Consider the following 25,508-nt stretch of genomic DNA (forward strand, 5'->3'; position numbering starts at 1 on the left):
TGCACGGGCATCTCATTGCGGTGGCCTCTTTTGTTGCAGAGCACGGACTCTAGGCACACGGGCTTCAGTAGTTGTGGCACGCAGGCTCAGTAGTTGTGGCTTGTGAGCTCTAGAGCGCAGGCTCAGTAGTGGTGGCACACGGGCTTAGTTGCTCTGCAGCATGTGGGATCTTCCCGGACCAGGGCTCGAGCCCCTGTCCCCTGCATTGGCAGGTGGATTCTTAACCACTGTGCCACCAGGGAAACCCCAGTTTGTTCATTTTAGCCATGAGCTTCATTCATTGACCAAACCTGCCCCTGGAGACAATAGAGATGTGAATTCTATATGAATCAGTCCTAACAACCTGCCTCTACTGGGCGTTTAAGGGCCTTCTCTGCTCCTTTTCCCCAGTGGTTCTCAATCTTAACTTGGAAGTTTGAAAAGATACCGAGGCCTGGGTGTTGGGTTGTTCTACCCCCCACCCTCCCGCCCCTCCTCCTGCAAAGAGCAGGAGAGCCTTTTTGGATGGATCAAGGGGAGGAAAGTTTACTGGATTTGTGTCTAGGGACATGATCTGTCTTTCTTGGCATGCTGCCTCTTAGGATCCCCAGCTTTCCCCATAAAACTGAGGGTTATGAGTCCTGGCATTCGTGGGCTGAAAGGCCAAGAGGGCTAATGAGACCAGCCATGCCCTCCTTCTCAGGGAGGAGAGATGTGCTTCCATTCTTTTCCCTTGGTGTGTTCCTTTCTTTGGACTGCCCGTCCTTCACTCTCAAAGTGGTGAGACTTAGAGGGTCGAGCTTTGGCTGTGGACTTGAAGACAGTGAGGCCAGGCTGCCTGCCTGGCTGTCACCCCCAGGACAGCTCTCCCTGGGCAGCAGGCCCTGCCAGTTGCAGGCGGGGAGGGCCGCTCACTAGGCTTGGAACCCCTGTTGGGGCTGAGGACAGAGCAAGTGTGAATAATGCCTCAGCTTGAGCAGCATCTTGTCCAGTTTCCCCCCAAAGTGTGGCTTAGCATGGCCGGTTGAGGACCTGGGTGGTCAGGCCCCAGTGGCAGATCCCTCATCAAATCTCAGCATCATAGAGCACTGACCCCTCCCAGCTTCCACAAGCATACACGAGGGCTCTATCTTGTGTTCGCAGGCAGCCTGTTCTTCCTTTTCAAGTATTTATATTTTATCATCATTTTTTGTTTATATGTCTGTTTCCCTTACTAGAACCTAAGCTCCTTGACGGCAGGGACTGTACTTTATCATTTTAATAACCTTGGTGCCCAGGGCATAATTGGTGTTTGATAAATATTCTCTAATGGATTTACATTTTCATAATTTTATTGACTCTTTTGCCATATGAAAAGCTGTTTTCTAGGTGCTATGGGAACATAGGAGGTTTAAAATGTAGTTTATGTTCTGAAGGAACGTGTCATCCAGTTGGGGAGATAAGCTCAATCATTCATTCCTTCAGTCATTCATTTGAACATATACTGAGCGTCTAAGCTCTGGTCAGTTTGGCGTTGGGGATATGATATCAAGGTGTGTACTCCACTCTCAAGTGGCTTCCAGTTAGTAGGAGAGATAGATATAAAATGATATAAAATGAGCACAACGTAAGGTGATAAGTGCAATGATAGGATTCCTAACAATTGTTAAAAATATGGAGTAAAAAATAAATAGCTCAAAAGAGTAATGGAGGAACTAACACAAAGCAGTGCATGACTTGGTAGTTGTGATTAGAAGTAAAGCCCAGCTTTCCTAGGGGCCACCGAGGGGATATTGAGAAGTGTCTGCTGAGAAAGCGTCTCCCATGAAATCAGTGGTGCACAGTGCCCCTCCGTACAGCTAAGGTGCAGCAAAGGCCCACCTTGAAAACACCCGTCCTGGGCTTCCCTGGTGGCGCAGTGGTTGAGAGTCCGCCTGCCGATGCAGGGGACACGGGTTCGTGCCCCGGTCCAGGAAGATCCCACATGCCACGGAGCGGCTGGGCCCATGAGCCATGGCCACTGAGCCTGCACATCCGGAGCCTGTGCTCCGCAACGGGAGAGGCCACAACAGTGAGAGGCCCGCGTACCGCAAAAAAAACAAAAAAACACCCGTCCGACCTGCTTGACCTAGTGTTTCCCAAGCTTATGTGAGCGTGATGCTCTTTTCTCCCCACTATTTAACTAACATCCTATGGAACTGACATTCCTTAAAGTCATTTTAGGAAATGCCAGTGTAGATACCATCTGTAATTAGATAGCTGGTGGCTCTTAACATTTTGCGGGGAGGTGGATCTTTTGAGAAGTTAACAGTGGGGGGAATTGTGCACAATTCATGCATTCCTTGAAGCCCATCTGAGACCCTTGTCCATGGTCAGGGAAAGAAAAGAAGGGAGCAAATCCCAGGTAGGAGGGATCTGTGTGGGCCAAGACAAAAGAGGATGGAAAAGATGGGTCTTAGTGCCAAGCAGTTTGACTGTGAGGGAGGGAGAGATGGGGCAGAGAGACAGGGGACCATGGTGGAGTTGGAGATGGTCAACTGTGGAAGGCCTGAGATAGCTGGCATGGAATTACCAGTCGTTAATGACCAATTGCCTGTGAAGGTTAAGGGAGATGCCAGGTCGAGAACACATCTACTAATGGACACTGGAGTCATAGAAGGATGATTCATAGAAACAGGAAAGTCACAGAGCCAAAATCTTCCACATGTCAAAACCTATTATTATTATCATGTTGAAATGCTCCAACTTGCCTTTTTTACCAACCCTGCCCTCCCCCCGCCAACTTGCCCTTATTAATTTGTGCTGAATCTCCCAATTGAAAAATTCACTTTCAGAATTGGATTTGCCATCTAACTGGGCCTCCTACCTTGAACAATTAAAAATCCGATTGGTCTGACTTCTAATTTTAGAAGGAATCAAGCTGACCTTCGTTGAGCTGTTGCCAACGGAGCCTGTTACCTGGGTGACTAGATTTACAATATGTCAGTATGCAAATACCATCTGCCCAAGAGGAGGAAGGAAGGCCTTCCTCCTCTGAGGGTTGTCAGAAGTTCTGGAAATGTCTTCCTCTGGGAATGGGGAGGAGGCTTGCCAAAGAGGAGGAAAACCAGGAATGATGTGATTTTTCAAGGTTAGAGTCTTTTCCTCACTCTAGGAGTGAGGACAGGAGTTTGTGGTTTGCCTTACGGACTGTCCTGTAAGGTTGATCACTAGGGATATACATGTAAGTCAGATTTTACATTTCTTGGGGAGGGGGGGAGGGAACCAAAAGGGTAGCATCTATCACTTCAGTGTATTTAGATTCAGATGACTGCAGAAGTTTAATGAAGCCTTTGAGTATGCAATTCTTGTTTTCCACAATGCCTTTAGGAATCTAATTTCAATTGTTAAGAGCGTCTGAGCCCACTGCCTTGGGCTCTCAAGAAGGGTGAAGAGAAGTGGATATTTCATCTCACTTTCCCTCACATCAGCTTGACTGGGGAAGCTGAAGGGATTTTCTCCCCAGAATATCTGTATTCAGCTCCTGTCCTGCACATTGTTTCAGGCTAAGGTTTACAATCACATTTGGAAACATTCAAATCTGAAGGCAGGCAGGGAAGTTCTATTCCTTTTCATGAAATAACTGTCACATCAGCTGTCAGCTGCAGGAGTTTCTTCTACCCACGTGTTTTGTGAGTCCAAATTAGATGGACTCATTAATTTTAATTTTTACTTTAAAATCTCAAGGACTTGTATGGGTGGGTATGCTTCCTTTAATTGCCGTGTGTCAGAATTTGTGTAGGAGGAAGAGTTTCCAGGAGCAGGGCCAAGAACCTTGGGCTCTTAGCTTCTAATTTTGTCCCCCCGGTAACTTCCCGTGACCTCCTTCTCTGCTTGCTCTCGTTGGCACTGCCATCTCCCACCTCTTTAAAAAACTCCTAATATCCACCTAAAACTGTCAGCAGCATGAAAGAGTGAGGAAGGTCACTTTACTTCCCAGGGTACTTTCACCCAGCCTTATAAATAAATAGCTTTTCATGTCAAGCAAGTGGCTGAGGAGATGAATGCCAGAGACAAGGGATGGTAAATCCCGGAGCTCGACTGCCTGGTTTCAAATCCCAGCTCTGCTACTTTCTAGCTGGGTGAAGTTGGGCAAGTTACTCAACCTCTGTGTGCACCAGTTTCTTCATTTGTAAAACAGGGATAAAAATACTACTATCTCATAGAGTTGCTGTGAGGATTAAATACGTATGAATGCTTTAGGACCATGCTGACCCCAGAAAAGTTAGCGCCGTGTAGCAGCATTATTCTTCTTTGCTTTTTTTCCAAAACAAACAACTTTTTATTGAAGTATAGTTGATTTACAATGTTGTGTTTGTTTCTGGTGTACAGCAAAATGATTCAGTTTTTTCAGATTCTTTTCCATTATAGGTTATTACAGGATACTGAATATAATTCCCTCTGCTACACAATAAATCCTTGTTGCTTAGCTATTTTATATGTAGTAGTTGTGTATTTGTTAATCCCAAACTCCTAATTTATCCCCCCACCTTTCCCCTTTGGTAACCACAAGTGTGTTTTCTATGTGAGTTTATTTCTGTTTTGTAAATAAGTTTTGTAAATAAGTTCATTTGTATCATTATTTTAGATTTCACATATAAGTGATTTCATATATTTGTCTTTGTCTGACTTACTTAGTAGTAAGATAATCTCTAGGTCCATTCATGTTGCTGCAAATGGCATTATTTCATTCTTTTTTATGTCTGAGTAGTATTCCATTGTGTGTGTGTGTGTGTGTGTATATATATATATACACCACATCTTCTTAATCCATTCCTCTGTTGGTGAATATTTAGGTTGCTTCCATGTCTTGGCTATTGTAAATAGTGCTGCTATGAACATAAGGGTGCATGTATCTTTTTGAATTAGCATTTTTGTCTTTTCCAGATATATGCCCAGGAGTGGGATTGCTGGATCCCATGGTAACTTTATTTTTAGTTTTTTAAGGAACCTCCGTACTGTCCTCCATAGTTGCAGCACCGATTTACTTTCCCACCAACAGTGCAGGAGTGTTCCCTTTTCTCCACACCCTTTTGTGTGGCAGCTTTTATTATTATTTCTGTGTGCATCTTCAGAGGCCCTAGGAAGTAGTGAGGTTTTGCTGTGAGCAAGTAAATGTCCAGAATTTATTTGCAGGCTGTGACTTCCCGCTTCCTTCTTAACAGGCTAGTGCCTGTCCACACACAGGTCAAGCCTCATTTTCTGTGTGATGCCCTCCTGGACAACTGTAGTCTGTGCCGCTCCCTTTCTAACCCTCGCACACTTTCCGTGTGTGTCGTATAATTAGTACCTTTGGATCTGCTATCTTAGCTCCTAATTGTCTGTAGTACTTAGCTCTTTGTTGTCCCCGCAGGTTAATGAAAAGACACCATGAGCCTGGACAGTTGCCCAGGATGTCTGTTCATCAGACGTGCCCAAGTTTCAAATACGGTGACATGAGCAAGCAAGGCCACACTTGTCCCATAATTTATTCTTGGTTTTTGAAGTCACTTGTTTGACTTTCTACAAGTCACTTAAAATTATCAAAAGTAAGTATGAGACATTATTGGTGGGAATGTCAAATGGTGTACCAGATGTGGAAAACGGTCTGGCAGTTCCTCAAAAGGTTAAACATAGTTATCATATGACCCAGCAATTCACCCCTAGATATCTACCCAAGAGACATGGACACAAGTCCACACAAAGATTCATACATATATGTTCATTGTGGTATTACTTGTAATAGCCAAAAAGTGGAAATAACCCAAATATTTATCAAGTGATAAATGAACAGACATGGGATAGCCATATAATGGAATATTATTTGGCAGTAAAAAAGGAAGGAAATACTGATACATGCTACAACATGGATGAATCTTAAAACTTTATGCTAGCACTATTCACCGTAGCCAAGACATGGAAACAACCTAAATGTCCATTTAGGTTGACAGATGAATGGGTAAATAAGAGGTGGTATGTATATACAATGGAATACTATTCAGCCGTAAAAAAGAATGAAATAATGCCATTTGCAGCAACATGGATGGACCTAGAGATGATCATGCTAAGTGAAGTAAGTCAGAAAGAGAAAGGCAAATATCATATGATATCACTTATATGTGGAATCTAAAATATGACACAAATGAACCTATCTACAAAACAGAAACAGACCGACAGACATAGAGAACAGACTTGTGGTTGCAGGGGTGGGTGGGGGTGGAGGAGAGATGGAGTGGGAGTTTGGGATTAGCAGGTGCAAACTATTATATACAGAATGGATAAACAACAAGGTCCTATTGTATAGCACAGGGAGCTATATTCAATATCCTGTGATAAACCATAATGGAAGAATATGATAAAGAATATATATGTATAACTGAATCACTTTTCTGTACACCAGAAATTAACACAACATTGTAAATCAACTATATTTCAATTAAAAAAAAACACACTATGCTAAGTGAAAGCAGTCAGTCACAAAAGGCCACATACTGTATGATTCCATTTATATGAAATGTCCAGAATGACCATATCCATAGTGACTGAAGGTAGATTAGTGGTTGCCAGGGGCTGGGAGGAGGGGAGAACGGGGAGTTACCGCTAATGGGTGTGGAGTTTCTTTTGGGGATGATGAAAATATTCTGGAATTAGATAGTGGAGACAGTTGCATAGCCTTGTGAATATACTAAAAACTACTGAATTGTATACTTAAAAAAAAAAAACACAACTAGCAAGCATGAGAAACTACTTAAATCCACTGCAGAGTCTAAAGTTATTTCCAAGATTACTTTTTCAAGAGTAGCTTCACCTAAAATAGAATAAAGAGTGACTTAAACCATAAGAAAAACATGAAAAAGGCAAATTACCCAGAGTGGCTTTTTTTACCTCAAATCTTTGAATATAAGTCATACACGTTTGATTCATAAGTAAATTCTGCAAGACTGTTTGCTGCCTTCTACATTGTGATTCTATAATTTACTACATTCCTGGCTGGGCCATCAAAATAATCCTGAAAGCAGCTTCTATAAGAGAAATAGAAGTGCCTTTTCAGGTCATGCCCACCACCACCCCTGGACTCCCTAAGGTAATAATTCATGGCTGTCTCTTTGTGGTGCCCTACACCATAGTGACTTAACTATTACGAATATGTTGGGGCCTTTTTACGTAAAGGGATTTATTGAATTTTCATCTTCTGTTTGCAGGCAGAGCATTTCAAAGGGACACCCTCCAATTCCCTGAAAAATAACCACCTCAGTTCATCAGTGCTTTATCAGAAAGGTCTTCTGATTTAAATAAATGGTAGAGTTGAAATCTCTCCCAGGGCAGTCGCAAGTACTTATTTGGAAGACAGATTTGACATGCCCAAGCACCACCTATAGAGAGCCTTACAACAGTGAGATCCAAGAAAGAAATTAGCGTTGACTTTACAACATCATGTGACCACATCCCACCCATTAGGATGGCTATTATTGAAAAACAAACAAAAAATGGAAAGTAACCAGTGTTGGCAAGGATGTGGAGCAACTGGAATCCTTGTGCATTGTTGCTGGGAATAAAATGGTGCAGCTGCTGTGGAAAACAGTTTGGTGGTTCCTTAAAAAGTTAAACATAGAATTATCATATGATCCAGCAAATCTACATCTAGGTGTGAACTCAGACAGATACTTGTATACCAATGTTCATAGCAGCATTAGTCACAATAATAGCCAGAGGGTGGAAGCCACCCAAATACCCATCAGCAGATGCATGAATAAGTATCCATGGTATACACATAAAATGGAATGTTTTTCAGCCTTAAAAAGGACTGAAATTCTGACACATACTACAACATGGATGAACCTTGAAAACGTTATGCTAAAGTGAAAAAGCCCATCAAGAAAGGACGCACATTGTGTGATTTCACTTACATGACGTATCTAGAATAGACATGTTCATAGACAGGAAGTAGATTAGAGGTTACTAGGGAGGAGGAATGGAATTGCTATCTAATGGGGACGGAGTTTCTTTCTGAAATGATGAAAAAGTTCAGAAATGGAAGGTGGTGTTGGTTGCACAACAATTATGAATGAACTTAATGCAACTGAATTCTACATTTAAAAATGGCTAAAACGGGCTTCCCTGGTGGCGCAGTGGTTGAGAGTCCGCCTGCCGACGCAGGGGACACGGGTTCGTGCCCCGGTCCGGGAAGATCCCACATGCTGCGGAGCGGCTGGGCCCATGAGCCATGGCCGCTGAGCCTGCGCGTCTGGAGCCTGTGCTCTGCAACGGGAGAGGCGACAGCAGTGAGAGGCCAGCGTACCGCAAAAAAAAAAAAAAAAAAAAAAAAAAGGCTAAAATGGTAAATTTTGTTAACTATATTTTACCACAATTAAAAAATAAAAAAAAGAATCCTGTGAGGAACAGCATTCCGATTCATCATTTTGTCTCTGTGTTCTTTTTTCTCTCCACTCTTTGAAAACACGGTGAATTGTATTTATTTCATCATGGCGTTGCCTCCCCTAGGAGAATGCACAGAGATGGAGGATTACTGACTGTTGACGGAGCAAGAACAGGGTCACCACTTAGCCTTAAAAGTACCATTTGATGGAATCTCTCTCTTGGTCATTAGAATAAGTCTGAGATGCATCAGAAAGTTATTTATTTATTTGTATTTTTATTGAAGTATAGTTGATTTATAATGTTGTATTAGTTTCTGATGTATAGCAAAGTGATTCAGTTACACGCACACACATATATTATACATATTCTTTTTCATATTCTTTTCCATACGGTTTATTATAGGATATTGAATATAGTCCCCTGTGCTGTACAGTAGGGCCTTGTCATTTATCCATCCTATACAATAGTTTGCATCTGCTAATCCCAAACTCCCACTCCATCCCTCCTCTACTCCCCCTTTAGCAACCACAGGTCTGTTGTCTATGTCTGTGAGTCCGTTTCTGTTTTGTAGATAAGTTCATTTGTGTCATACTTTAGATTCCACATATAAGTGATATCATATGATACTTGTCTTTCTGACTCACTTCACTTAGTATGATCATCTCTGGGTCCATCCATGTTGCTGCAGATGGCATTATTTCATTCTTTTTTATGGCTGAGTAGCAGTCCATCATGTGTGTGTATATATATATAACACATATTCTTTATCCATCCATCTGTCGATGGACATTTAGGTTGCTTCCATGTCTTGGCTATTGTAAATAGTGTTGCTGTGAACATTGGGGTGCATGTATCTGAAAAAGATAGAATTTTTTGTTTTTTGTGTTTTTTTTTTGCGGTACGCGGGCCTCTCACTGTTGGGGCCTCTCCCGTTGTGGAGCACAGGCTCCAGACGCGCAGGCTCAGCGGCCATGGCTCACGGGCCCAGCCGCTCCGCGGCATGTGGGATTCTCCTGGACCGGGGCACGAACCCGTGTCCCCTGCATCGGCAGGCGGACTCTAACCACTGTGCCACCAGGGAAGCCCCAAAGATAGATTTTTAAATGTAGCAATTCCTGGAAATGTACCCAGTTTACTCTATTTTGCCTGTCTTCATTAACTGTCTCAGGAGAGCAGGAGTTGACAACTGTATACTTTTCTCCATCAGTTATCTGCTTCTTTTTACCAAGGAAGAAACACCCATAGGCTGCTATTGCTTAGGAGAATGGTGCCTTCCCAGCCACATACCCTACGGCTACCTATGGGCTACAGGTACCACTGCAGGCATGTGAAACCTGGGGCCACTCCTCCAAAGTGGGGTGAAAACAGATGCTGGAGTTTTCCAGACTTTGAACCACAGATATAACTTGGTCATAACTCTCATCATTGCTCTAGAGTTAGCAGAGCCCTGAAACCACTTGCCGTGTCAACTAGCACTTAAGCAAGCAAAGGGGTTCAGTGACCTTCAAATATTACTGAGATCTTCTTGTTCTAGGCATGAAGTGTCTTGAATAATTCTTTCAAAACATTAAGAACTCCCATTGTTCAATTGTACATGAAGCAGCAAGTGCTTCTCTTTGCATTCAGTGTGCTCTTCTGCTCTCAGAAGTTCTCAAAGACTAAAACTAATTGCTGTCATTCCTACGAGTATATTTCTAGCTTTAACCAGAAAAACAGCATCTCTTGATGTAACCCATCATTTTCCTGAAGGATTGGTAGGTACAATAGGCTTCACAAACAGGGGCTTTTCTAATTCTGGAAAGAGCCTGTTACCCCCATAAAGCTAGAACTCTCTCCTAGAAACACCTCTGGTTATGAGGCCAAGGTTAAGGAGATGAGCATCGACACAGCAGGGTGTGGCAAGGAGACGGTGCAGGATATATTTCTGGGAAGGTTCTATCTTAGTTTTCTCCCTTTTTGGTCTTGTGATTGGCTGTGGGTTTCTGCTTTGTAGTAAACACAAGAGCCTTGATTGCTTTCTAAAAGTCAGCCCTGTTACCAAACCTCTCCATTTACTTGAGTTGCAGTTGGTTTCACATTTCTTGGCAAATGGTCCCATGGCTTTTACGTCAGCCTCAAGTTCCTTCAGCTCACAGCCTTGTGTCTTCGAGGTGGAACTCAGGAAACCCTCCTCTTCTCCAGAGACCAGGTCGACCTTGTTCATCGCTCTGCCTCCAGTATCTACAGAGCCTGATATACTCTGTTTGTTCAGTGCACGAACGAGAAGGGACCAAGAGTGTCCCCCAACCAAAGTCTGGAGAAATCCTATGTTCTGCCTCAAGGGCCAACTACCCTTGTGGTTTTGAACTGAGTTCTGGCAGTTCCTGTCTTTGCTCTCTTTGTGGTTTTTCATGCTGCTCTCTAATGGCTAATGTGTTCAGATTCTCATTTATCAATACCAGGGGATGACACCTCTTGCCTGAGCTGATGCTTATAAAGTAGGCTCTAACTCACTCTGTGTTATCATTTTGGCTTTTCAATATGTGTATCAAATGAGTTCTCAGGGCTAGAATACCACCCCCAAGGATGAGTCAGTGTTGGAAGGAGCAGTTAAAATGTGCTCTCTTGGGACTTCCCTGGTGGTGCAGTGGTTAAGAATCCGCCTGCCAATGCAGGGGACACGGGTTCGAGCCGTGGTCCGGGAAGATCCCACATGCCGTGGAGCAGCTGAGCCCGTGCTCCGCAACAAGAGAAGCCACCGCAATGAGAAGCCCACACACTGCAACGAAGAGCAGCTCCTGCTCGCCGCAACTCGAGAGCCCATGTGCAGCAACGAAGACCCAATGCAGCCAAAAAGAATAAATAAACTTATTTTTTTTTAATGTGCACTCTTACTTTTCATATACTGTACCCTCCTGTACTCGGTCAAGTGGATTATGCTGCTGGACGGCTGAGTGTACTAGAAACAATTTACGGTTTTGTACAGTCACAGGCGTGTAGAGTTCTGCTTGCACCAGCACGAAGCATACCCTGAGCCCTTTCCTTGGCATTGAGTTGCTCTATTTCTATTCAGTTTAGTCCAAAACTTAGAATGGGTTAAGCACCAACCTACAATGCTGTTTATATTAGTTTGTCACAGAAGGTGGATTTTTGAATTAAATGTCAATAACCCAGCTCCTTCTTAAATCTTTTTATCAGCTTTTTCATTCCTGCACCCTGGCATTATGACCCAGTATTACGTAATAAACAAGGCACTTCTGATAGCTGCTTATAAAGATCCGGGAGAAAAGATAAATATGTGATGAAGCACTGATATCCTGAAATATGAGCTGCAGGTTTGTATTTTCTTTGTGGGATCGGATATTGGTTTTCGTGCTTTATTGACCTGGCAGGGAGAGAGCTGACGAAACACCAAGGAACTTTACACCTTTTTTTTTTTAAACCTCACTTGTCTACATGGAGAAATCTGGACATTTGAGTCGCAGAGCCAGAAGGACTGATGGGGCTAGCCAGTCATGTCTTTGCAGAACCCAAATCAGATCCAGCCCTTGGAGGTAAAAATACACACCATACCTTCCCAATGGAATAAAGGAAATGGAAATGGGCTTGTTGTAGAGTTGCTCCCAGGCAGATGGAGGAGCTGGGCTGTGAACTGTGAGCTGGGGTTCTCAGTGACCCTAGTTAAGGTTGGCAGGGTCAGAATGCATTTGTATTCGGTTAATCACTCTTTCCTTTCTGTCAGGCTGTTTGTCCGTAACACTGTCACAGTCAGCACCATGTTGCTTGGGAACATCAGCAACAGGAATCCTCCAGATTGCTAATGTCAAAGACATTTAAGTTTAGGGCAGAGCGAGCCAGGCATCTCCCCCGGCATGGCAGGAATCGGGCGTCTCATGCAACATTGTGTCTGGGGGAAGTCATTTTATAGTTCTGTCCCCTTGGCTCAACACCTTCAAATAAGCTTCCAAACCAAAGGTCCATCCAAATATAGAAGTTCCTGTCCTAAAAAAAGTTTTTTCATAATCTTAAAAATAGAATCACTGATAGATGGCCACCTTGAGGCGTGAAGTAAGTAAGCGACAGGGGAAAATGACATGTTCCAGGTTTTTTAAAGAATTGTGATGAAATATACATCACATAAAGTTTACCATTCTAACCATTTTTAAGTGTACAGTTCAGTGGCATTGAGTGCATTCATATTGTTATGCAAACATCAACACCATCCATCCATCCCCAGAACTTTTTCATCATCCCACACAGAAACCCTGTCCTATTAAGCGTTAACTCCCCACCCCTGCTGGCAACCACCATTCTACTTTCTGTCTCTGTGAATTTGACTGCCCTAGGGACGTCATATAAGTGGATGTTCCCAAGTTTTTTTATAACGTTTTGGGAAGTGTTTGTTCTGACTACCATCTAATACAATTTTTGCAGAAGGAAATGATGGTCTTGGGCTGATGCTCAGGTTTTCCCCGATTTTTGCATTGTAGGGGTGTGTATGGCAGATGCCTTGTTCTCTTAGCCTGTATAGAACTGTAGCAAGGGACTTCTCTGGTGGCGCAGTGGTTAAGAATCCACCTGCCAATGCAGGGGACACGGGTTCGAGCCCTGGTCCAGGAAGATCCCACATGCCGTGGAGCAACTAAGCCCGTGCGCTACAACTACTGATCCTGCGCTCTAGAGCCCGTGAGCCACAACTACTGAAGCCTGCGTGCCTAGAGCCCGTGCTCCGCAACAAGAGAAGCCACCGCAATGAGAAGCACGTGCGCTGCAACAAAGAGTTGCCCCCGCTCGCTGCAACTAGAGGAAACCCAGGCGCAGCAACGAAGACCCAACGCAGCCAAAAATAAATAAAGATTTGACCTTTTAAAAAAAGAACTGTAGCAAAGTGGAAACAAATGAAACAGATCTTCACCTCCCAGTCAGATGTGTTGCCAAACAGAAGGAGCCATAGCTACAGCGTACAGTTTTACATTTTATAAAGCATATTAATTTGTAAGTTTTTTTCTCACTTGATTGTCACCATGTCCCATGAGGTGTTTCCTTAGTCCCATTTTAATGATAAGAAACTGTGGCTCAGTTAAGCAAATTGTCTAGGGTTACAAAACTCATCAAAGGCAGAATCAGGACTTTGGCTGCAGGTTTTCAATTTTAAAACTGCAGTGCTTTCCACCATAGCACACAGTGAACAATTATCACCTCTCTGGAGGTCCAGGTAATGCCAGTCCTCAGAAAGGGAGAGCTTCTCCAAATGTATGCCTTATTACCAGTGCCCTACCTCGCTAGCTTGGAAACACATGGAAACCCTTGACCTGACCAGCCAGCCTCTGAAGTCTTGGTATGGATTGATGGCCTGACTCTCCATCCCTGATGGTTAAGTTTAGGGCTTAGACCAGCACCATCCAATAGAAATATGTGAGCCACAAATGCCAACCACATATGTAAAGAAACAGGTGAAGTTATTTTTAAGAATATATTTTAGTTAACCCTGTATCTCTAAAATACTATCATTTCCATATGCAGTCAATTTAAAAATTATTAATGAGCTTTACTTTTTTTGTTGTTGTTACTAAGTTTTTGCTGTTGTTACTAAGTGTGCGTTTTACACTTATAAGCAGTCTCAAGCCAGATGCTAAAATTTCATCAGAGGTACCTGATGTGAATTGAGATTTCATAAAAGTTTTCAGTTTAAACAGTAGATTTATGTCTACTGAATGGTGTGTCTCAGACGTATGTATAAGTTTTCTTATAGCTGAATCGAGTCAGTTTTAAAGTTTAAGTTAATTAAAAGGAAAGAAAATTTTAAATTCAGTCCCTCCATCGCACAGGCCCATTTCCAATGCTCATAAGCTACATATGGCGAGTGGCCACCATCCCGGACAGCGCTGGTTAGTGCTGGACCCAGTAGCACTGCACTAGACAGGGGTCAGCAACCTTTTTCTGTAAAAGGCCAGATAGTAAATATTTTCAGCTCTTTGAACCACACGGTATCTGCTGTGGTATCGTGAGAGCAGTCACAGAATGAATGAGTACGGCTGTGTTCCAATGAAACTTTATTTTAAAAACACAGGCACCAGGCCACATAGTTTGCCGACTGCTGGACCAGAGCATTTGTCCCACTGCCTCAGCTGTGCTGTGAGATTCTAGAAAACAACTGGCTCTAGCCTCTAGTTTTCTGATATGAGGTTGTTAAAATCTGGCCTCATCACATCCCCTTCCCCGAGTGGAATTACAATTTTGGCACCACTTGGCGTGAAGACTGCAATGCACTGGAGTCCTGGGTGATGTTTTATCTTTCAGGCACTCTCTGCAGGGGGCTCCTTGGGCATCGTGAGGCAATTGCTCCACTGTGTTTGAGGTCCGTTTATTGAGAGTAGAGAAGACTGGGGGAAAAAAGCCAAGAAAAGCATTAAGGGTGATGTGAATAATGTGGCAAACTCCCAGCAATGCCACCTTGTATCACCCTCTGCTCTTTCCTCTCTCCACACAGCCAGAGTGAGAGGGGCAGGAATCATGCACATTTCAAAGATGGAAACATACATGATATCAGGTTAAGTCAGAGGGACAGGTATTTCTCCGTGGTTGTCATATTGTGTGGTATCCGTCTGCTTTGACGGTAGAAGTGGAAATAGTTGTAAATTCTGATTCCCAATCTGGGGCCTTGAAGACCTGAGTCATGACATCAGGGAATAACTCCATCCAGGTTGAATAATGTTTATTGCAAAACAGTGGTTCCCACCTTTCACATCGTGATGTTTGAAAAAGGTATTGGGACTAATGAAGGATGAGAAAGGGGGCAGGAAGGGAGGGATTGGAAGAAAGATGACACCCCCGTTGGTTCTTTATGGAGGAGAATATGGGAGCCTGGCCTTGCAGAGATCTCTGAAGCTCAGCAATTGGGGGAAGGGGCAGTTAAGTGAAAGCTTAGGGTTCTACTGAACCTAAAACTTTGGGCCTAGTACTTCTAACGGCAAGGATGCTATTTAGGTGTTGGTGATGGTCAGTTAATAATCCCTTACCATAATCAGGAGTTTTGACTTGGGGTCACCTTTTCTAAAAATCAGGGTTTGAGGTGAACTGTATTAAGTACCTTAGTCGTGCCCAGTCACAGAGTTTGCAAAAGTACAAAGTGATGAAACCCCCTTGGCTTTTCCAGGCATGTTATGCAACTCTGCCTTCCCTCAAGTTCTGCAGCTTTGTCAAACATGCAGCGCTGCATGCAAATGGGAAAGATCTGCATCCCCATGGGTTTTTTTTTGACTACAGAGAGAATTATTTGGGGTAGCTGTTCTGATGATGGCTCTCATGGAGGCTCAGCCTTGCAGCGCAGAGCTGTCTCTAATCGTGATTGCCTGTAATGATGATTACCCCAAACTCTGGAATTATAACAGTAGATTTTACAAAGTTAGAGCATAATTGCTCCACCATTCCATATGTGCGCACAGTTTAAACAACTTTGATCTTTCAAATGATATCAGACTTTTGTTCTTCATCTTCTGAAATAGCAAAGTTCAAAGGCAGTGGCTCTGAACCATCCCTCTTTGTTCATCATAATGAGATCTAGGTTTGTTAAAGCAGTTCACCTGTTAGAGAAATAAGGGCTGAAGCTGAGTGGAGAAGAAAGACTACAGACCCATGGTCTTCAAACCAGCTCTGCCACCTAGAAGCCACGTGGCAGGAGGAAGTCTCTAGCCTCTCGGAGACTCAGCTTCCTCGTCTGTAAATATGTACCTGAATCATTGTGAGGCTTAGAAATGAATATAAAGCACTTAATTGGTGCCTCTCACTGATAGGCAATCAGTTAAGCTTTACTCTATCACCACCACCATCATCATCATCAATTCTGTTATCGACTCTCTGGCTTCAATGTCTTCCGAATCCTTCTGAGTCTATGGATTTCGCAGCCTTCATTTCACATACAAGTTTGTTTGGAGTTGGTGATCTGTGATGTCGTATTCTCACTGAATTAGTGATAGAGCTTTGCAAGAATTCAGTGTTAAAAGAGGAAAGAAGAAACAGGTCCCCTAAAGATGGAACCTTTTGGTCTTGGCACTGTCTGGTACTGAGCAACTACTAATGAAGGCCTTCCCCACTCTCTGCTGCAGTGGTTCTCAGCTTTTAGCGTTGTATTTGGGTAAGATCCCCAACTTCCATCTACCTCAGAGTGTGAATGTAAAAGGGCTGGAATGGCCCAGGATTCAGCATTTTTAGGAGTATCTCTGGTGACTTTGAGACACGGTTGAAGGACTCTCTGTCCTGCCCTGTCCTCTCTAATTGAGAAGCTTCTCGATGCATGTGTCTTTGAGTCAGTTTGTGGTTTAAAGCCTCTGCTTCTGGATGGCCCAGCTCAGATGGCCACAACCTGGAGAACAGGCCTGATTTGCTTGAGCGTGAATAAAGTGACAGCCACAGGGCCCTTGACCACCTCAGTGTCTGGGCTTGAGTGTCCCGCCACCTCCCAACAATGTCACCCACGTTACTGCATCCAGCGTCTGTCAGTCGCCCACGGCCTGACGCTATCTTAGTGAGCTAATGCTGGTGTCTGCCCTGCAATGGCTCTTTCAGGAGCCACCAGAATGATCAATGAGGCTGAGCAGCCAGGCCCTCCTCTGGCTGACGGTGAATCAGCCTCTGGCTGCCTCGGCCCTTTCCTTTCAACAGGGCAGGAAGCAATCGAGCTGAGCGCAGCCAGGCTGACTCGCGTCTGGCTAATGGCTTTTCTGTGTCATGCATCGCCCTTGGTCCCATACATTTTCATGCGTGAGTGAGTTGGAGCTCCTGGAGATGGTCCAGGGATAGGCATCCCTTCTGTCAAGTCCCCCCACCCCCGACTAAAGCCCTTGACAGCATTTTGGCTTAGGGGTATCTGCTTCAGAAGTGGGGTCAACACTTTTTTTAAAATAATTGAGGTTTTCAACTAAAGAAAAATGCACAACCTAAAAGATGCAAGTTAAGTTGTATTTGGGGAGCTTACTGAGTCCTAGAGCTCTGAGAAACTGCTCCAAAGAGGTAAAGGAGGAGCCAGAATATATAGGAGGTTTTTTTGTCTTTCTTTATAAATTTATTTATTTATTATTTTTGGCTGTGTAGGGTCTTTGTTTCTGCGCGCGGGCTTTCTCTAGTTGTGGTGAGTGGGGGCTACTCTTCATTGCAGTGCGCGGGCTTCTCACTGCGGTGGCTTCTCTTGTTGCAGAGCACAGGCTCTAGAGCACGTGGGCTTCAGTAGATGCGGCGCATGGGCTCAGTAGTTGTGGCGCACGGGCTTAGTTGTTCCACGGCATGTGGGATCTTCCTGGACGAGGACTCGAACCCGTGTCCCCTGCATTGGCAGGCGGATTCTTAACTACTCTGCCACCAGGGAAGGCCTGGAGTTTTTTTTATGTGTGGGAAGATGCAAGAATCTGGGCTCATTGAAATGATTCCTTAGATATACATCTTAACTATCTAGGGCCAGTATCCAAAGCACAGAATGTTACATTTTTGTCTCCATCCTGAATTCCCCTCAGGGCACGCCATTGGGGCTGGGTGGGGTGGGGGGACGTTGTGTGGCTACAGTGGCTAATGGCTTGATGGCCGGCAAACATTCATTGTTTACTGGAATGGTGGCAGCATTCCCTTTCCACAAGGTGGAAATCACATAACACAAAATTAACCATTTTAAAGTCAATTCAGCAGCATCTAGTACACTCAGAATATTGTGCAACCACCACCTCTATCCAGATCCAGAACACTTTCATCACCCCAAAAGGAAGCCCCGTACCCATTGTATGGGTTTGCTCGGGCTGCTACAGCAAAGCACCACAGAATGGGTGGCTTAACCAACCAGAGTTGTAAGGGCTCACAGTTGTGAATGGTGGAAGTCAAAGATCAAGTGTCAGCAGGCAGGGCTGGTTCCTTCTGAAGGCTGGGAGGGAAGGATCTGTTCCAGGTCAGTCCTTGGCTGGTAGATGGCCATCTTCGTGCATCGCTTAATCTCCTATTCTTCCTATGAGTGTCTCTATGTCCAACTTGCCCCTTTGTGTAAGGAAACCAGTCCTATTGGACTAGTGCCCATCCTAATGACCTCATTTTAATTTGATTACCTCTGTAAGGACCCTATCTCCAAATAAGGTCACATTCTGAGGTACTGGGACTTCAACATTAAGAATTTTGGGAAAACAATTCAACTGGTAACACACATTAAGCAGCATCAGTATCAGTACTTCCTTCCTTTTTATGGCACAGTAATATTCCATTGTAAGTAAACACGTATTTTTTTGAATTCCAAGTACAAAGCAACTGCCAGTGAAATCTCCACCCCCTGGGCAGCTGGACATGCTGTTCCAGGCTTGTGTGCCCATCCGTATAAGGTAGAGTGTTGATCTCACATATCTCCAATCTGTAAACTTTTTCTCACTGTCTTCCTCCTTGAAACAGTATTAGTCAGTCTTTGTGAGCAAAGGGAAGAGGGGAAGCCAAGGCAAGTTTCTAATCCCAAAATTTGTTTAAAAATAAATTTTATCTTTGATTTTCCTCTCTCCTCTCCCTGCTCTTATCCTCAGCACACACACACAGTTACATTAAAAGCATTTTAAATGCAGACCCTTCTGGGGGAGAGGCGTGGCACACACAGGAAGCACTGCCCTTTGAGAAGAGCCAGAAGGCTGCTGTTCCCATTGTCATGGTTACTGGGCCTGGTCCCTCAGGCTGGCCTCACACCAGAGCCTTTCCCATTCTGTTCACACTCCCCTCCCGGCACCTGCCTCAGAATGGAAGAGGGACCTTTGGACGTGTGTGTCCTCTCAGCTTTGGAACTGACTGCACTGTTGACTTGTACATTATACATGCCCCCTTAATTTAAAATCTATTTCTCTCTCTTATGCACATAGACAGGGGACCTACATACCTGCTGGCCTGGGCTCTTTGGGCATAACCCGGAGCCGTGATTAGCCTGCTGCAGACTCAGGCCCCTTCCCCCCATCCCTCGGGCCTTGATGAGGCTGACACTGTGTGTTGTTTCACACCGAATCTGTGGAAGGACCACAGCAGCGTCTCATCGCCCTGCCTGCTGATTCTGAGCAGACTTCCTCGGTGCAAAAGTCATTTGACTCCCTCCTTCCTCTCTCTCTTCTTTTCCCCTCCGTCAAATTAGTTTTGTCACTTTGGAAGTTCACTGGGTGAAGAGATGCCTGCTGGCCCCAGGGTTTTCAGAGAGGCAAGAAAGAGAATGGAACAGCTCAAAGATACAGGTGGCAGGGAAAGTGTTCACATTACATGTTATTCCATTTTATCATTTTCGTGTAAGCACATGTAACTTCTGGCATCTCAGCCTGGAAGGCCCCGCACTAAAGCCCCAGGACTTAAAGATACTGTAGATTTTCCTCCTTGTGGACCCGCCTAAAGGTGGGTCCAGTTTCCACTCATAGTGGGGCCTGGGCATCTGGAGGGTTTTTTTTTTTTTAAAGCTTCCAGGTGACTCTAACGTCCAGCCACCTTTGAGAACCACCATTCTATGGGACAGAGGCCTCCAGAAGAGTTGAACACTTTGAGAGAGGCGATGGAAGAGACAGGTGACATCTAATCCTCTTATGCCCAGCAATGCAGTTAATCGGGCAGAAAGAAGGGACAGAAATCACAAACCTTAGCCTGTCTGAGCCTGTCTTGAGCCAAGCAGAATAGGACTTCAGCGCCACTTAACCCTGTAGAGCCAGAGTGGAAAGGGAGACTCCAGCGTGCCCACCTCCCAGCCGCTACCCATGGGTTGGTTGATCGGCTGCCAAACCTTGAAGGCCATCGGCCACACCGGCAAGTATCTGCCAAGGTGATGCAGAGTGTTCACAGGAACAGGCCGTTTCTGCATTCTACTCACAGCTCGTTCTCCACCTTCTTCCTGAGGAAGAGTACCAGCAGGCCCACGTGCCTGCTTTCTTTTCTCAACAGGAAGTGCTGATGCTCTGAGTTGCTTGCGGCGCAGCGGCGGCGGTGGCGCGGGGGCAGTTTTCGGAGGCGAGCGATGGGTCTGACCCCTCTGTGTCTGTGTGTTTTGTAGTACAAAATCGGACAGCTGTACATGATCAGCAAGCACAGCCACGAACAGAGCGACCGAGGAGAAGGGGTGGAGGTCGTCCAGAACGAGCCCTTCGAGGACCCTCACCACGGGAACGGGCAGTTCACGGAGAAACGCGTGTATCTCAACAGGTAAGTCCTGGCAGCCGGTGCTCTGCCTCTGGGCGCCCACGGGCTCCCACCCAGCCCCACTGCAAGACTGAGGTAGAGGCTGTGACTGTCTGGGATAAAAAGGTGACTTGGAAAGTCTTTACATCCGCCCTCCAAAACTGCCAGTCTAGTTGCTGCCAAAAACAGAAACCCCTGCGTTCTGCAAAATAGTCCTCAAGCGCGTTTTCATCAGGAGGAGCTTTCCTCTTACCTCTCCCAACCCTTCCACGACATGTTAAGGTGAAATCTGATCTTAAGAATGAAAGGGCTTTGTCTTCACCCGTGGTCCCGGGTTAGCAGAAGGAAAGAGGCAGCTTTGCCTGTAAGTTGTACAAAAGTAAGTGCTGAATGTGGCCGTGTGCTGTTGGGGTCTTGACTCAGTAAGATTTCCACTTCCTGCCGAGTGACCACTCGAGTGTCCGCAAAGGGAGATGACAAAACCACCGGTCACCTGTGACCAAAGTGATATGGAGTACTCGGGTGGTTTCTGTTTCTCGAGCAGACCCATCCTTCCCAAGGTAGAGGTTGTCATCTCTCCTCTGAAAGGGTAAAGATTCAAGGATGATCAACCAGCACTGATCAGGACTGCCATTTCTGTTTTGCAAAATACATTCTTTAATCTCTTCTGTTTTCTTATCACTAATGACATAATTGATTGTTGGGGCTTGTCTGATCTTCTCCCGACCTTACACCCCCCTTCCAGGTCATTTTCTTCCTTTCAGTTTTCTGGGTCAGAACATTTGTAGTCACGTGCCATATTTTCTCAAAAGTAACTGTCTATGTCAGTGAACCAGCATATGACCATTGTGGTCATTGCTATCATCTCCATGAATACTCTTTACCACCATCTATGGCCTCTCCTATTGGCCTTTTCTCATCCAGAAAGCGCTTCCAGCATAGTAGCTGGACTGTGTCCCCAGTTTAAACACTGACACTTGTGAATATTTCTCCATGCTCAGTGCCACGGTCAGGTGTTTCTGAGAGGAGCCATATTTGGATTCCCTCATTCTTGTATGACCTCTACTCTTCGACAGGCTGAAGGGGACTGTTTCTTCTTGATGGGAGGGTTTGTGTTCTGTCAGGGTGTTTGGAAATCTCTCAGACCAATATCCTGACCCTGGCTGATTAAACCAACACATTTTAATCTTCCCAGGGAAGCAGTACCAGGGAATTCCTGAGTCACGATGAAATGCAAATGAGATTGATCCTGTTCATCTATCAGTAGCTGTGAATTCCCAGGATTTGGAACCAGTGCAGCCTGCAGCCAGCTGTTGATTTGCAGGAGTAGCTGAGCTCTGGGTCTAGCCTGAGGATGGCTTCCTTGCAGAGAGAGGTTTCTCAATATGCTGCTTTGGCATTCTTAGTGCAAAGGATGTACTCAAAATCAAATATTGAGCATCGATCACCTCTGTAGAGCAAAGAGAAGTGGGGCAGGGGGGTGGTGCAAGAAAATAGATACAAACCTACACAAAATTCCATTTCTCAGCAGACGATTGCATTTTCCAAAGTTATTGCCTGGGGAATGTTCCCTGTGTACCAAATTCAAGAAATTAGAAAACTTTATAACTTTTCCTGAAACAGAACAAGAAGTGTCCAGCTGTCTGTCATGTCTGTTTTCTCTATCAAAATATATGACATTTATTTTAAAGGAGAATACTAAACATTAGTAAGAGGGAAATTTGTTATAAATAGAATATCTGGACTTCCAGTAATAATAACTAAAAGGATTAATATGGACCCTCCCCCCACCTCATATGACAGACACAGGATGAAATATAACAATATAAAGCTGAGTTCAAAGCAAAGAAAGGGAAATCCTCAGGTACTAGAAATAAAGAGGAAACTAACTGGAGTGGAAAGCAGATGAGTTAATGCTAAGTAAGCTGGGGGGTGTCAGAACTGAGTGTGGGCCCTGACACCTAGGGGCTGTGGATGTCATTCCCATAAGGGGACAGGAAGTGTAGCCTCGGTGCATGTAAATGGGGTGTTGGGACTGAGAATGGTGCAAAAAAAATCATTTCTGACAATCAAGGGCTGAGAAAGGTTACTACTCAGAGACACAGATTGAAAGAACTACTAAAGGTTGTACTTGAAGTAAAAGGAAATTGAAACCAAGAAATAGGAGGAGGGAATCTAAAAATAATAGTAAACAAAGAAATTGGTAAACATCTGGACAAATCTGAATGAGCATAGAATGTTTCAAATATATGAATAGTTAGTAATTGGAAATATTTGTGGAATTTAAATAACAGACAATAATAACAGAAGATGAAAGGGTAGTAAGTATAGTTAAAAAAAAGTACTCTAAGTTGCTAATATCATCTAGGAAGAAAAAAGAGATGTTTATTAATTAAAAAAAATTTAAGGCAGGGACTTCCCTGGTGGTCCAGTGGTTAAGACTCTGTGCTCCCAATGCAGGGGGCCTGGGTTCGATACTGCGTGCCATAGCTAAGAGGCTGCATGCCACAACTAAAAGATCCCACATGCTGCAACTAAGACCTGTCTCAGCCAAATAAATAAATAAATATTTTTTAAAAATTTAAGGCAAATATGTGTATTCAAAATGTAAAGGTAACCTCTAAAAGAATAGTAAAATAATATGTAACTTCCAAGAGAAAACTTGACCAATCCAATGGAAGGCAGAGGAAGAACAAAGAGAAGCCTACAAAAAGCACAGTAAATAGAAAACAAATTTTGTTTGTCAGATGATAAATTGAAATGTGTCAGTGATCACAATAATAATGTGTGTTACACCCTAAACCTGAACCTAGCTCAACAAAGATATGGCAACACTGACAAAATCACAAGTGGCCTAAAGTTATAATGGGAGATTTTAACCTACTTGTTTAATAAACTGATAGATCGAATAGACAAACAATTGAACAAACATAGAGAAGATGTAAATGACAGAATTACAAGCTTGATATAGTGGACATTAATAGACCCTGGAACCAACATGCCTTTCAAACACTCATGAAAGTGTATAAAAACTGATTATACAAAGTAGGCCAGAAACCAGTCTCAAATACCAGAAAATCAATATTGTGTAGATCCTGTTGGCTGATTAAAGAGCATGACAATAAGAAATTGGTAGCAACAATAAATGAACTCCCTCATCATTTAGAAATGTAAAAATTTCTAAGTATTTCACGGGTTGAAAATGTCAGATACTTATTTTCCCAGCCACCTTTGCAGCTAGGGATGGCAAGTGACCTAGTTCCAGCCAATGAGATGTGAGATTTTCCTCCCTGATTAAAAAAGGAAAGATGTTCAAGAGAGGCATGATCTGCTTCTAAGAAAGGAGGTGGGAAATACATGGTGATGGCTGGGAAGGCAACTAATAGTGCGTACCACATGAATCTTGATAACAAAACTGAACAGTAACAGTATAAAAGGGAAGCTTATAGACTGATTTCAGTTAAGAACATAGACAGGAAAATCCTATATGAAACTTTAGCAAATCAAATACCTCAGAGTATAATAATAGTAATTCATGACCTGATCAGATTTATGACTGATTGTTAACATCAATTTGAGAATTTGACAAGATTGCTGGGTATAAAATTCATAATACAAAAATCAGTAACACTATTATAGAGCAGGAGCAATAAATGGAAAAAATAATTTTAAAAAATTCCATTTATAAGAGAAAGGAAACCTAAAGGTAGCCAGTAAAGAATCCACAGGATATACAAAATCTTTTCGGAGGAAAATATAAAACATTAGCAGAGGACATTTTAAAAAACCTAGATAAATGAGAATATTCATGGATGGGAAAAGCTATGTAATAAAGTTGCCATCAATTCCCAAATCAATTATAAATTTAAGGCAAAACTAATTAAAATGCCAACCAGGTTGTTTTTAAACAGAATTTGAGAATATAATCCTAAAATTCCTAATTACTAAAGCTTTATAAGGAGTCTTGATGTCTGGTAGGGCAAGTCTCTCCTACTTACTGAACTTTTCCAGAATTGTTCATATGAATCTTAGGATTAGAAACCCAAGTGATATGAAGAATACCCGAAGAAACCAAGGACATTTAACCTAGAAAAGCTAGACTTGGGTGTATAATGGTTTGATCAGGTGGGAGAAGGATTAGGCGTATGTATTCTAGATGACCTCAAGAGGACCAATTAGACTAAGACCAATGGGTGAGAATGCCAGGAGAAAAATTTAGGCTCAGTTTAAGGAAGAAATCTAAGTATTTGAGCCATCAGAGAACAAAGTAAGGTGACTTATAGTCAATTATGCTGCTGCTGGGGGTGTTTGAGCATAAGCAGAACACACCCTTGTCAGGCTGTCCTTGAGTAGATTCAAACATCAAGTAGGTGGTTAAAATGGACAACCTTTCAGATCCTTTTCAACCCTAATTTTCTATACTTAAAGTCTGTTTCAGATATTGTCTTATCTCCTCTCCAGCATACATAAATGAATAACCAGCGAGGCACAGGAAAAAAATATACCTTTAGCTCCTTTTGCACAAATCTAAAGTAGGTCCATTATTTTATCTCAGAACCAGGGAGATTATGGTTTAGTAAGAGAGAAAGAAAGAAAAAATTGGTATGTGACATAGCTATAAAATAATAAGTATTTTCGTAATCATAAAAGTAAACCAAACCTACTACTTTGTAGTTACAAACTAGAGTTAACCCACCTCGAGTTAACCCATGTCCTGCATGCACAGGTCATGGGACTGCCATGTTGGTGAAGCTCCTTTGTAATTGTGATTCATTAAATGAGTGTGTATTGAAATTGACAATGTGTAACAAATTGCTCTGGTGTTGGAGAGAATAGCTTAATAATTAAGACATGGTTCTTGTATTCTGATCAAAGTAGGGCCATAGGTCAACTGATTCCATTATTTGTAAGTTCATCTGTCCACCTTATGAGTGGTGTCAAGGAGGAAAAACTTTTCTTCAGTCTACTTAGTTATTGGTGATTCGGGTCCCAAGAATTAAATTGAAACTGACAGATAAACA

General features: G+C 43.4%; 1 protein-coding gene across 1 annotated transcript in view; it reads left to right on the forward strand.

Moving 5' to 3' along the window:
• The window catches only part of PITPNC1 (phosphatidylinositol transfer protein cytoplasmic 1), a 253,667-nt gene that overhangs the window by 106,813 nt on the left and 121,346 nt on the right, over positions 1-25,508 (forward strand). The window contains exon 2 of the mRNA XM_082860482.1: positions 20,363-20,511. Within this exon, the coding sequence (XP_082716608.1) occupies positions 20,363-20,511 (149 nt within the window). The remainder of the gene's footprint in view (positions 1-20,362; positions 20,512-25,508) is intronic.

Source organism: Leucopleurus acutus, assembly GCF_964270905.1.
Source record: "Leucopleurus acutus genome assembly, chromosome: 19".
NCBI lineage: Eukaryota > Metazoa > Chordata > Mammalia > Artiodactyla > Delphinidae > Leucopleurus > Leucopleurus acutus.